At 35.3% G+C, this 14,496-nt stretch overlaps 1 protein-coding gene and 1 pseudogene across 1 annotated transcript; one reads left to right on the top strand and one right to left on the bottom strand.

Moving 5' to 3' along the window:
* Nucleotides 1-5,973: 5,973 nt before the first annotated feature.
* LOC137713852 (actin-depolymerizing factor 7-like) lies at nt 5,974-8,220 on the bottom strand. Its single transcript, XM_068453205.1, has 3 exons — nt 8,127-8,220; nt 7,380-7,639; nt 5,974-6,638 (listed from the first exon to the last, which is right to left on the bottom strand). Exons 1-3 carry the CDS (start codon nt 8,127-8,129, stop codon nt 6,488-6,490), a joined length of 414 nt encoding a protein of 137 aa, XP_068309306.1. The 5' UTR covers nt 8,130-8,220; the 3' UTR covers nt 5,974-6,487.
* A 3,854-nt stretch (nt 8,221-12,074) lies between these two features.
* LOC137712083 (protein LURP-one-related 4-like) lies at nt 12,075-12,886 on the top strand (annotated as a pseudogene).
* The last annotated feature ends 1,610 nt before the right edge of the window (nt 12,887-14,496 follow it).

Raw genomic sequence — 14,496 nt, 5'->3', positions numbered from 1 at the left:
GGAAGTAGCCAATAACATCAGGACCCAAAGAAAAATAAAATGTTTTTGGATTTTCCAAAATTTATATTTTTTTTATGTTTTTTAGTTTATTTTTAGAAATAAAACAAAAAGATTGAAAAACCAAATGAAGATAAGAATAACAGAAATAGACAACAAACGTATAGAAAAATAAGAATAAATGCGTAAGCTCTTGGACAAAGAAACTTCCCGGGTTTAAAGGAGACATGCAAGCGAAGATGTACATGGAATCCACCCCCAAACTTGAATTTTGTAGTGACATCAAAGCTGAGTGATTCCAATTTCTGCAAAAAAAAAAAAAAAATAATGGGTAAGCTAAACAAGAGACTGAGGAAAATAATTTATTATTAAAAAAAAACTAAAAAAAAACATTAAAGCTAGACCAACTAAAAAAATGTAACAATCCAATTAAGTAAGGAATAGAATCAAAATCCCCGGCAACGGTGCCAGAAACTTGTTGCGAAAATTAGATAACCAAAATTAACCTCATTAAGTCTCGAATTTTGGTGCTCTCAAGTATACGAATCAGATGATAGTATAGCTTTGAAGCACGGATATCGTCCCACAGAGATCGAATTGATTCTAAAAATCTTACTAACTAAATTGAAACAAATTATAATGGAAAAGGTTTAATGGAAAATATATGATATTTAGACTTAAAATGAAAATTAAACAAAGCTTAAAAATAAAATGCATGAAATAATAAAATTAAAAACATAAGAAAAATAACACCTACGGCATCCGAATTCACCGTAACCAATTCTACTTAATTCCCTTAATATCTTATGCTCAAGTAGTTCCCCAATATTGATGATCGATTTTCCCTAAATTATTCAATAGCCATGGCATCTTGTTGCATCAAAAGTATCCTTATATGTTAATCCTCTATGGCCTCTAGAAGAATTTAAACAAGTAAGAACCCATTAAGCTCCATGGAAATCGTTGGAAAATCACATAAACCCTAATTGCATGGCATCTACAAATAGATGTTTATGGTATCAATTGCAAAAAGCTAAACCCAAGTTAAGTATGGCATCTACTCTAACTTGCATCAAATCAACTTAACTAAAACTTAGATGATGATCAAGCATCTAAATAAAAATCAAATACATAATGAGTAGCAAATGATACTCAATAAAGATGAAAAACATGATAATAATAATTGTGGAGCCAAAAATAATCAAGAGGTGACAAGTGGGTTTTTAGGTGAAGAGGACAAAATTACCCTCGAGACACACCGGGTTTTCTACACTCAAGCAGTGGAGAATCATCCATCAACCAAGTCAAGAGTGTCCAAAATAGGTAACAAGTTCAAATTTATCTCATCCATCTTTACACCATATCCTCTACAAGGAAATCATTCCATAACCTTCAAAACCTTCCATATAAATTAAATTAATTAGGCTAATTAATGGATTAATTCCTAATTAATCCATTAATCACCCAATTAATCACCCATTATACCAATTGATCACCCATTACACACCAAAAATACCCCAAAGGGCCGGTCACCTTTTCTCCAAAGAGAAACGGCCATGCTCTATATATTGAACCCCATTTTTCTCTAAAAAGCTAGTTCCACACTCTTGCAAAACTCCCAAAAACTCTCCAAACACTTTTTTCTCTAAATTCTAACTTTGGCATCGGAGGTTCTTCGGCCAAAGTGCCCCCCATTCATCGTGGGTGTGTGAGGCTCTTGGCCTTGACCTAAGGTGTTATTTGTTTTGTAGGTGCAATTTTGTCTAAGAACAAGGAGGAGGAAATTTGCATCCACAATAATGCCACAAGGCAATTAAGTATTCATAATTAGGCTACATCGTAACCTTAGCAAAGAAAAGAAACTAGAAAAGCTCTTCCCTTTTCCCTTCCTTGCCTCAGCCCCAATAAAGTGTGATATATTTTGGTAGCTTTTTTTTAAACTCACAATGGAGAATCAATCTCCATATAAAGACCCACGACAAAGACAAGAAAAAAAAAAAAACCAATTAAACTCCACTAAAATCCTAACTAATGCACTTTAAGTTTTTATTAAAGAAAAACAAAATAAACGGAAATAATAAAAACAAATAATTATGTCTCTCATTAAATCCATTGAATAGCACTCCCATGTCCATTTGATTTCCAAAAACATTGCAGTCTCATCTTCTTGTTGTAATGCATGTGCCTTGGTGCAGTTAATTAGCCTCTTACTCCACTGAAATTACTATACACACCCGAAGAGCTTATTTTTCACTTCATTTTTGCATAACTCCAGTATTGAATGCCTATAAATTAAAACAATACAAATTAGTGCATTTAACCTATTCATATATACAAAATCCAAAGTAAGTATATGATAAAAATATATGAGAATATGCACCCATCACACCTCAACCACACATTCTACGTCCATGGCTTTAATTAACGCCTCTCTTTGCACAACATCATCCTTCATTTGACCGGTGTGGATTTTTTGGCACTTTGTGACATCAAATATCAATGAGGTGTGGCGAACCACTTTCATCTTCTTTTTTTTGCCCTTTTTCTGTTAGCATAGATTTTGACATTGCCCTTGTGCACAAGACTTTCCTTTTGGTCCGCACATGCTGGCCATCGGGCGTGTATATCACCACCTCATCGTCATCATTCCAACATCTTCACACTCTTTCGTTGCCGGTTCTCTGACCAAACCAACCCATCTTCGCACATACATCTATAGGACTGGCCCAATCAACAGTCCCTGCAAACTTATTCCAACCTTCGTCATCCATGGCTCCCATTACCTCGTCCCTTCTCGATCCCTGGCCTTTCCCCCTTTTGCCTTTGTCCCATAATTCCTCCTTCTGATACCCATCTTCACCTATTGGTTTTTCCTCCCCTACCTCCAAACCATTTTTTTCATCACCTCATTTTCACTACCGTCTTCTTCTTTTTTTTGGTTTTGTCTTATTCTTCCACAACTGTTTGTACTTTACCGCCAATTTGACCACCCAGTTGGTCTTCTTTTTTCTCCTCTTTACTGTTTCCTATTCTTTTGTCTCCTCGTATTTTGCCTTTTCATCTTTTTCTTCTTCTCCCTCTTCTTCATCTTCTCCATCCTTTTCAACTTCTTCTTCCACATCTTTTTTTCCTTCATCTTCTTCCTCGGTATTCTCCTTCATAGGTTCTTCCATCACTACCCTCCGTAATTCCTCCACCACGTTCGACATCTCTTCCACTTTCTTCACCAAATTCCTGTTTGACATCTCCTTCTTGTGGGCCAACCGCGCGAATGACGCATTCAACTCCATTTTCAACTCACCGACATCAATTGTGTTCGGAGTTAGGGAATTTTTTTGTATACACACACCTGTACGTATTCATTAATAAATGAATACTCACTCACATTGATAAAGCCAATATTACCAACGAAAACATCACATATTACCTGAAAAGCATACGAAAATCCTTTGTAGCCCTATTTGGACCGATGTGCCCTCTTTGTTCCTCTAACTTCTTCTTCTTCCTCATCTCCCTGGCCATCCCCCCTCAACTCTACCTCTACCTCTTCTTGAGGCAGCAAACAAGGGCCTGTCATGAAGTTGTTCAAAGGAGATGGAACCCCATTTAAAGATGTTGAACATATCCATATCCTCTGCGAGGTCGAGGTAATCTAGATTCACAATTATGTTGTTCTTCACCCCTATCAATACAACCTCGGCAAAGTATACCAGCCCTAGATTAAAGGCGTCGTCCTTATTCTTGCACTCCTTAAGTTACAAAATATTTTTCTGCTGGCTTTCTTGGGGATGGCCTTCGCTTTACCTTCTCATTTTCTTTCCTCCCCTTGCTACTTTCACCTACCAACCCTAATTTACCCGAGAAAATACTCCCTCAGCAGCCTAATCCTTTATGGCTTTACTTCTTTGTCATGGGGCTCGTCACATCATAGCCTGGTAACGAGGCAGAAGTCCTGCTTTGTGAACCAGGTCAATTCACAACCTATTAAATAGGTCAGCCCCTCTACATCTTTAACTCCTTTTTTTCCCACTATACGGAGTGACAACTCATGCACCAATTGCCCACTGAAGACCAATTTGTCCACACCTTGAAGGTGGCCAAAGCAGGTTGCCCCAAAGGCATCAAGCTCTACCTCATTAAACTTCTTCGTAATCAATCCTAACACATGAGGGGCTTGAGATAGGTTATTAACCCTTCCCCTATACGCTTCTTCTTCTTTGGTTGCTAGTTCAACACCCTGGCCTGCCATATCCTGTGCACATAACAATACACACACATCAACAATCAATGGTACATAACCTAACAAAAACATGTCACCAAAGCTTCATAGCTTTACATCTGCTGTTAACAGAGCATCATTACTTAAGCAATTTCAATTCCCACCATAAAATTAACAATAATTCAAATACAAAAATCAATCTCTACCACCATAAAATTAACAAAATTCAGAATTCAAAACTGCAACTTTACCAAAACAACAGATAACGCCCGAGCATCTACACAGCCCGCTGACATAGCTTCATAAGTTCACAACTTGCCCTAATTTGTTAAAAAAAAATGACATATATCGAAAAATTCCACCTAATTACATCCAAGAACATGCATAATTAACCTTACACTAAACTTAATTTATAATACTTAACATAAATAACTAGATGGAATTCTAGGGTTCCATTTTCAAAACTCACCAAATTTAAAATTCACTGGGCGAATAAAACACTATGCATATTGCGGAAGCAGTCCGACCCTAGCTCGAATGAAGCGACAAGCACGTCCTTTCTTTGGAATGCACTGCACAGCCTCCACAGACCAACACCACCACAGCCTACTTGCTCATTTTCTTCATTGTTGTCTAGAAATTATGTAAGGCTAGACAACACCACCGCATACCAACTAATACTCGGTTTGGAACATGAAGCAAGTTTTCCAACGACGAGGATGTTTTCGACAACAATGATGTTTGAGCAAACACGGGAGAAGGAGATGAGTGTTTTTGTAAGAAGGAAAGTGTTGATGTCGGGAATAGAGTTCAAATCCCAAGAAATTTTGAATACATCCCGGGTACGATAATAATTAACTGAAGGATCATTTATAACCCGGATTCACCCTAAGCTCGTTTATGATGGATTTGTTGTGAATCGTTCAGATTTGGTCTAGCGAACCATATTCGGTCCGCAGATATGGTCCGTAAATAGATGTCCGCATCTTAGAAATCGCAATATAAAGGTTTGGGAACGCAACAACCAATGGAATATTGTTGGGAGGTTGAAAGCCCAAGTTCTAACCAAGACTAGAAAGATGCAAACTTAAGGGCGAGTTGTTTTTGTTTTTGTTTTTGATTTTTTTTTTTTTTTTTTTTTTTCTCTCTTTAATAGAACGGGAGAATGATGTAGTATGTGGAAATAAATATGGGTTTTAAGTTTTGATAGTGTTATCCGCACACTCATTTTTAATTCTCACACACCTCTTTCAATATTCAGCGTGGATATAATGCATTGAAAAAGGTCAATAGCAAATAACTAACAAGGGTGTATCAGAGGTAAAAATGGGTGTGTGAACAGTATTATCCTTAAATTTAAAATGGTTGGTGATGACTTATCCTTTATCAAAGTCATAATTTGTAGCAAAGTCGAGCGATTTCCATTGTTCCTGGTTGAGTGATTCCCAAGTTATTTGTCTCCCGTCTTCTCGAGATCCTTTGTTACTTCGTATTCCGTGTATAATGTCTTTCCTCTCTATTTCTCTACTCATTTGTGATTTGTTGTTTCATAAGATAATTGACGAAATAAGGCTATGTTTGAACTTAGACTTTGCGATTTCTCCTTGTAATATTTCTGACAACGGCTTTTTGGCCTTTTTCAAGAGGCAATGCTCTTAATTTGTGTGTTTCTTTTGTTCGCACGAAGTATATATAACAGCAACACAGTGCACAATGGAAAACAACATATGGATAGACAATATACACACACACACACACACACACATATATAGAGTGAGACACAGAGAGAGAGAGAGAGAGAGAGAGAGAAACTACACACAATCACCCCGAGTGAAAAAAACAAGGGGCACAAAACAAAGACCATTATGCTACGATCATAACAATCTTCTAAGAGCAACACTTGACAAATGGAAGCAAAGCAAAACCCTATTCAACCAATTCTAAAGCAGCAGCAGCAGCAACAGCAGCAACATTTCTGCATCAACTAATGCTTCTGCTGCAGGCAATTCATTTTTTAAGAGTTCAATCCCTTTGCTTTTTGAATCCCAAAAAATCATATTTTTTTTTCTTTTTCGAATAAGGCTTTGAGGTTATACAGAAGAGTACATAGTACATTCACAGATTCACTTGGTTTTGGAATGGAATGTTTTTTTTTTTTTAAAAAAAAAATCCAAGTATAATGGCTATAAAATGGTGGTGGCCCCCAAAGGAAACAGTGAGGGAAAGCATGAAAAAGATTTGGAAGAGATAGAGAGCAAAAGGGGGGTCGCTTTAGCAGGCTCGCCCTTTCACTATGTCCAAGCTCATCTCACTTGGATCTGTTGCTTGCAGTTCAAATGAAATGCCGTCCAATTCTCTCTTGAATCTGTCCTTGGAACTAGCATACACCATCTTCATCCTCACCTTTGATGTATCCGGTGACCTAATCCATGCCACAAAAACACACGTACAAGTATAGTTGTTTAGGTGTTCAATAAAGTGCAAAAAGAAATGGAAAAAATGACTAGGAGAGAAATTACAAATTTTCCCTTGAAAAATATTCGCGTTAGAGTCATCAGAAGGTACATACTTAGGGCTCATTTAGTGCGTATGATTGGATTGGATAATTCAGTTGTTTATCAAGATATTTTTAAGCAATAAATGAAATTTTTTTGTCCAAGTTGAAGGTATTCTTTTCTTACTTCAAGATACATTGATCTTATGATTTACTCCATCCAATCCAATCTAATCCAATCCAATCCACTGCTAAGGACCAAACAAGCGCTCGTGAATTTGAAATCAAGAATGGTGGAATAAGGATTCATCCTTTAAAATACGATTTTTTTTCCCTACCATCAATTGTATACATTTATGTGTCTCTCTCTCTTCACGAGATACTATCTATCTCATTGACCATAAAGATAAGATCACTTTTCACAAGGTAAATAGATAGACACATAAATGTATATAACCTGTTGTATGGATGAGTTACTCCTTACCTACAAACAACCCTCGTTATACAAACTTTTGTATAATGAGCCTCACATAGCGACACTCAATGAGAGCCAAGAAAGATCGTTAAGCTAAGGATAGGCATAACATATGTGACCATGGCAGGTTCAATTTCCAATTGTATCGTAAGAGAAAATGAGAATGGATGCAGTTTTTGTGTGAAGTTAATTACCATGCAATGAAGAAAATCTTGCTTTTCTGGCAGTTCTCTTCAGTAGTGAAATCGAAGTCATAGACAGCATAGCGACACTCATCAGCAGGAAAACTGGCGGTGAAATCCTCATAACTCTCATTAGGTTCCCCGAGCTTATCAATCACAATTTGTTGTTGCTCAATCTTGTACAGAATAAAGCGATAGCTCCTTTTTGCTTTGAGCTCCAAGAACCTCAACTTGCAGTCATCGTGCACAGCCATTCCAGAAGCTGCATTGGCCTGCGGGATCCCATGCCATAATATATAAAAGCTAAATTATTAGTTACAACCTCTAATTAATTGGCGCGTCATTATGTATCTGTTGCTCAAAAAAATATTACTATATATGAATCTGAGTAAGAATTTTTTTCCTTTCATTTTTGTTTACTTATGTGATTTCCAAAAGCAACCAATGAAAGTTTTGTAATTGCATCACATAAGAAGCGTTTCACGGGATGTTAGCATTGTGAAATGTTCTCTTATTTGTTTGAATGTGAGGTTGAGATTGTAAGCATGACATGCTATCGTAAGCTAATATGAATAAAAATGAAGAAACAAACAAATTAGAGTCACAGCATTATCACAAAGTTTAATACAAACATGATGCCTTTGGTTGAAATAATAAGAAATTAATCATCGTTGTTGAACCTATGATCAGTATAAATCATCATAAATTGTTGAGAAAAAAAAAAAAAAAAAAAAGAAAGAAAGAGAAGGGGATGCATACCATTTTGTCTCTAATGAGAAAGGGCTTCTGAAATGTGTAAAAAAAGATAGAATGGAATTGGGGGCCTAAGAGAATGGAAATGGGCAAGAAGCACAATGAGAGCCTACGGGAGCGAAAAAAGAGAAAATAGATCCTTGTTTTTGAAAGGTAGAAAAGCTGGAAATTGGGAGGCTAAGGTAATGGAGGAGGAGAGAATTTGGAGGAGAAAATTTGCTTCTTCTGCCGATTGTGTCCACAATTCACTCTAGTCCTTCCACGTATTGTAACCTTAATTTTGTTATGGATTTTTGGGATAAAGTCTATTGAAATTTCCTGTTATGACATTTGATAATCAGGAAAATTATGAAGTGTTAAATAATTGTAGCCGTTGGATTTAATTTGATGATTTGTAGTCTTAATAATTTAGTTAACTAATCATAAGATCCATTTTATTTCCAAGACACCTTCTTATGACTATGGTTATTGGCATATAATCTTGAATAAAGACAGACATAGTACAAATGCTCGGATTAGATTGTCATTGCAGATATAGGAGGATATCTAAGTGATATTAAATTTTATTTATTGTTGTGTCATAATATTTCTCTTTTCAATGTTAAAACTTGTTTTGAAATTTAAATCCTATGTCTCATTGATGAAAATATGTCGATGGCAGTCAAACAATTTGAAATTGTAAACTAACAGGGTACACATTGTAATTATAATTTATGCGCTTAATTTACATTGAATTTTCATTGCTGAAACTAAAAGTAATCTCGTAAGAAATTACAGGTATTGCTGCTTTGAGTGATTTTCCCAGTACTTTTCTTCCCATTGTTGCACTTGTTTAATTGAATTAATATTCCTCGTAAAGATCCCTTTTTATTGGGGTTTTTCAAGTTATATATTTAATTTACCTCCTATAATATTTTGTGAACATAGAGATTTAGTTTCCTTTCTTCACTCCTATTAAATTATATGTTATAGGATCAAATACATCAAGTCACGAAGAATCAATTATGTTGCCCACTGATTATTCAAATGCAGTGCACAACTTTTTAATATCATAAAAATTGTTGATATTATTGGAAAACTTTCCAAAAGTTTGTGCTACATTTTAAATATCATGGAAATTGTTGATATTATTGGAAAACTTTCCAACGGGTTTTTTATTTTATTTTTCATTGTTTTGCGAAAAATCGGAGCCCATGCTCAAGAGCTCCACAGGTATGTCACCACTCTTTTACATATTTCTACTTTGATTTCCAATACGAGGTTAAGCCTTTGATTTCCAACAACTTTTCGTTGGGTAATTTGATTTCCCTCAAAGACATAAATTAATGTGTTTTCTTTGACCATTCTATTATAATTTTCAACCCATTTCGTATAAAGCTGTAGTTTCTTGCCAATCTCTTAAGTTCTCTCTTGATGAAGTTGAATTGGAATTCAGAATCTTATGGAACATTTGGTAATAGGGAGGCTGGGTGTGCCCCGGATCAATGGGGACGTTCAAGCTTTGGAACCTTGAGTGCTTCCACAGACAGTGCCAGGAAACGTTTGACTGCATTCATGCAACCACTTCTAAATCCAGTCGTGTTTAGTTTTTCATCATGGAGAATAGTTAGCTTGCTTTTATCTTTTACGGTTCGTTTTGATCCTATTATATGTTGCTATGCATTATTCACTTGCATGCCCTTTAAGTTCAACTGTCCGCGGAGAACATAGTTTAAATATCTTCTGCACCAAGTGTAGTTAGTGCTAATTTGTTGAACCAATGGTACATAGGGGTCTGCAAGGGGTGAGGTTGGAAAGGGATGGCTCGGGAAAGGGGGCACTTTAGGGGAGAGACTCTTTCGTATAGTCATTTTATCACATGGTAATCGTTTGTTAAACGTTGAATACATATGAAGCATATATCCAACAATGATGGATACGGTTTTAAGTTTTAGGGGTATGCAAGGGGTTAGATCGGAAAGGGATGGCTCGGGGTGAGGCTGTTGGGGGCGCTTTAGGGGAGAGATTCTTTCGTATAATCATTTTATCATGTGGTAATCGTTTGTTAGACGTTGAATTAATACATGTTAAGTGTATATTCAATGATGATGGGATTGAAATTATGGGAAAGAATAGGCAATTGCATTTAGATGGGTGGAATACAAATACTAAGATGCAAGCACCTGAAGTTATATGGTGATTCATATGCAATTTTGAGGTGATTTCATTCATGAGTAATCAAATTCTATTTTTAATTTCCTTTTTTTATTTTTTTAATTTTTTTTAATTTTTAGTTCAACGGTGATGTACAAAACAAAGGAGTCGCCCTTAATGTAGTTACGAATTTGGGTCTCTTTAGTGGAACAAAACTTCATTTTTTGTACTTTGTATAGTTGTAAGCATAAAACTCTCGTTAAGATTGGGCCATAGCTTTTCAAAAGCAACCCCGAGGACAGCGTACCAACTCTACAATTTTTGTCATGTAATATATGACTGTAAATAGCACTCCCTAACTATGGCACATCAACATTCCCAATTTTGCTCACTTCTATTCCTTACACATGATTGTAAAGAACACCTGCATACATAAACACTACAATTTGACACATTTTCTAGATTTTCTACATTTTCAACAATGTTCCAAACCCCACAGCAACGCGAGAGTACACTTTACACATGTATCTTAAGAAGTTAAGAGCATTCAACTTTACATATTGATTATTTGTCTTCTAATATTGTCATAATTTTAAAACAAATGCAATATGGCCGGTGTAGTATAAAACAAATATAAAGAGTTCAAACCAGTATACCAGTTCAAACTATAAGATGATAATCTTTAAAAGTACATATAGCAAGGAAACGAAAATAATTATATATGTACACCAAAAGCATGTGCTTGGACTCTTTATACATTTAATGATGAAGAAAATAATAGCCTAGCTAGCAAGTAAACGAAAATGATTATATATTTACACAAAAAGCATGAGTTAGATTCTTATAAATTTAATTGGGTTTAAATTGATGACCAAATTGATAATATAATAAATGAAGCTTATTGAGCATAGATATGTACATAAGCACACAGGAGGCAGAAATGGTTCATGCATATCTCTACATATTTAGATGACATGATCACTCTCAATAGTTTTTATTTTTATTTTTTGAACAAGTAATATTATTTATACTAAAAGAGAAGGGGTGGACTAGCCTTACAATGAGTGAGCAATAATGTGGTTCAAATCTGTCTTTGGTGAGACTCGAACCTAAATCATCTCACTTACAAATGAAGAAGAATATCACTATACCATAATACTAAATGACACTATCTAATAGTTTAATTACGTACTACTTCCATTCAATTTGTCCTTTGTCGCCGAGAAATATATTGATAGGACTGTTTTATATGGCAGATCTCACATGTTGGTGAAACAAGTGTGAGGTGATGTAGAACCCAAAATAATGGCGCTTATACTTTTATGAGAATGACACTACAAATGATATGGTGGGGAGTCACCACCGTAGTTTTTCTCTTCATCTTCTCAAATGGCTACAACTCAATAAAGAACTGCCAATTTTATTTTTTATATTTCAAAAAGAAGAAGACTGCTGCATATGTATTATTCTATCAGTTCTTGCGCGAATTAAACGTGCTTGATTTTATTATATATTCTAATTAACATATCCTAGCTGACCCGTTGATCTTGGACCATTAATATATTGCTCCCTGTCCCCCCTACTGATCAACGACTAAGGAAATGGAAAGTGCTCCTCCATAATAGAGCAAGCACAAAATTGACGAATACTAAATTAATCCAATGATACTTGGATAAATAAATACATAATCCATAAACTTCATATACTTTTTTAATAAATTGGTTACTTAGCTTACAACTTCTGTAACCTATATAAATAAGCTCTTTTGGACACATTTCTAGTTACCACCGAGGTTCTAATAGTTTGATTTCCTTCATCTATATGGCTAACGTGTGTCCTCCAGCTCCCCAAGTTCTCTCTCTATCTTCCTACACTAATAGTTCATCAAAGAGAGAAACTTATACCATTTGGATGAAATCACTTGTATGTCATACAAATGGTTGCACTGTTTACAATTCCAGTGGCAACATTGTTTATCGAGTCGACAACTACGACAAAAAGTGTAGCAACGAAGTCCATCTCATGGATCTCCAAGGCAAAGTTCTCTATACTATATGTAAAAAGGTAAATATAATATATAAAAAAAAAAATATGGTTACGTTGTCTAATTGTGAATTTGAGTATATTTATGGTTGTGCGCTTCTTTGATTTTGCAGAAATTAAAAGCTTTTGAGCAATGGGATGGCTACAGAACCAGTAGCCCTTCTAATAGAAACAAGGAGAAGCCTGGGTTTCAAGTGAAAAGTTATAGTAGAATGCTCATGGGAACCACAACTTGTCAAATTACAGTAGTGTGACAAGTATTGGATAGTGGCAGGGAAGAGTGGTACTGTGGGATATAGAATAGTAAACATTGATGGACATATTGTTGCAGAGGTGAGCCTTGGGTCTTTAATTATACTATCTAATTATATGTAACTTATAAGGATCGACCATATATACATATTTATCATTTATCTTTTAATAATTTTAACATATTTCTTGGTGGGCTTGTGCAGGCAAAGCAGAAGCTATCATCATCTGGAGTAGTTCTGGGGGATGATGTCTTAACTTTAGAAGTGGTTCCTCATATGGACCATTCCCTTATAATGGCTATTGTGATTGTGTATGGATTGATTTGTCGCAAAATGTAAGTGTTATCACATAATATGTAGCATGGCTATTTCCAAAGCATGTAAAAATGCGCCTTCTTATAAATTACTTTACAGCTAGAGATTATGGTCCTTTGTAACTATATCATAAATCAATAGGCCCTTTTATTTCTAGTTGAATGATACTTGAATCCCACCTGTGATCCAACCTTCTCATTCACCCTTTTTATTTAACGAATTTTTCATAAACATGATATAATCATATTCGTTCATCTCCTAAATCATTATTCCAAGATAATGTCTATGAAAAATTAAGAAAAACAAGAAAAATCAAGAAAATCAAGAAAAACAAATAAATGGTTTTGATATAAACTAAATGTACCATTCACCATGACAATGTTACTACCAAACCATCTATTTGTTTGATACATAAGGATGACTAAACTATCACCACTTTATTTGGATTTTTTCATAGATGATCTTGAAATGATGATTTAAGAGCTGACTATAAGAAACATTTTTTAAATGAAAAGGGTGCAACGAGGAGGGTTCCAAAAGAGTAGGACGCAAATATTATTTCTTTTAGTTCTTCTTAATACTTGTTTTCCCTCATAGGGAATGCACATAACTCATCCCTTACAAATGACATATTTTTAATGTATAAATTACATTATTAGAACTATTTAGTTTATTAATCACTTAAATCGGATATTGTTTATACGTTCAATTGTATGAATCAAATCGACGGTATAAGTACCAAATAACATATTCATGATGAACTATCTAATTACTTGATACATTTGGATGACTAAGTAATCTCCGATGCGAGTGATTTTTTGTATGAATGATTTTCAAATGAACATTAAGAAATTAAATGATTCTGATTATCAAATTTATGCAGTAAAAATATTTCATTGCTTATTTGCAAGGGGTATGATATATGCATTTTCCATGGAGACGCAAATATTGTCCTTTCTTTATATCTAAAGATCGATGGAGAGAAAATGCTGCGAAAAATAAAACTTGTGAATCCAAACTATTCTGAATTTTTCACTTTGGTTTGCATGCACCGGAGATTTCATTTTTACTTTTTATTTTTGGGACTTGAGCTCATTCTCTCACTTACAAATAACCTCCAACTTAAAAATTTCATAATCGGAACCATTCAGTATCTTAATTTTCATTTGAAGTTCATGTTTACAAAAAAAATTCAAATCAATGATCGTTTAGTCATCCAAATGTATCAAATAAATTAACAGTGTATGTATCAAGTGTTGGAACCCCATTTTGTCCCACATCGGACAGAGGAAAGGGGAAAGACCCATTTATATATAATTACCCCACTCTAACTAATATCGAGGCATTTTGTGATAAAACCCCACACCTGAGGATTGTGTAGGTGGTAAAGTGGGGACAATATCAGTGTTGTTGGAGTGGGCCCTCGGCCCATCGACCTAAAAAATTCCACATGGTATTAGAGCTAGGGCACGGGCCTGTACTACCATGTGATTGTGTGGGTCCCCATTGGCCCCGTGTGATTGGTGAGTCTCGATATGGGCTCCATGTAGGCCAAAGATGCCATGTGATTGGGTGGATCCCCATTGGCCCTGTGCGATTGGGTAAGTCCCGACATGGCTCCACGTGGTTGTCGA

Source organism: Pyrus communis, chromosome 13 (genome assembly GCF_963583255.1).
Source record: "Pyrus communis chromosome 13, drPyrComm1.1, whole genome shotgun sequence".
NCBI lineage: Eukaryota > Viridiplantae > Streptophyta > Magnoliopsida > Rosales > Rosaceae > Pyrus > Pyrus communis.
This window is presented reverse-complemented; position numbering and strand designations above follow the sequence as displayed.

Excerpts from the sequence above, each read along its gene's own strand:
- LOC137713852 (XM_068453205.1), bottom strand. Across the intron at positions 6,639-7,379 it reads AAGATTTTCTTCATTGCATG|GTCACCGGATACATCAAAGG; the intron begins GTAATTAACTTC and ends GGCATGGATTAG.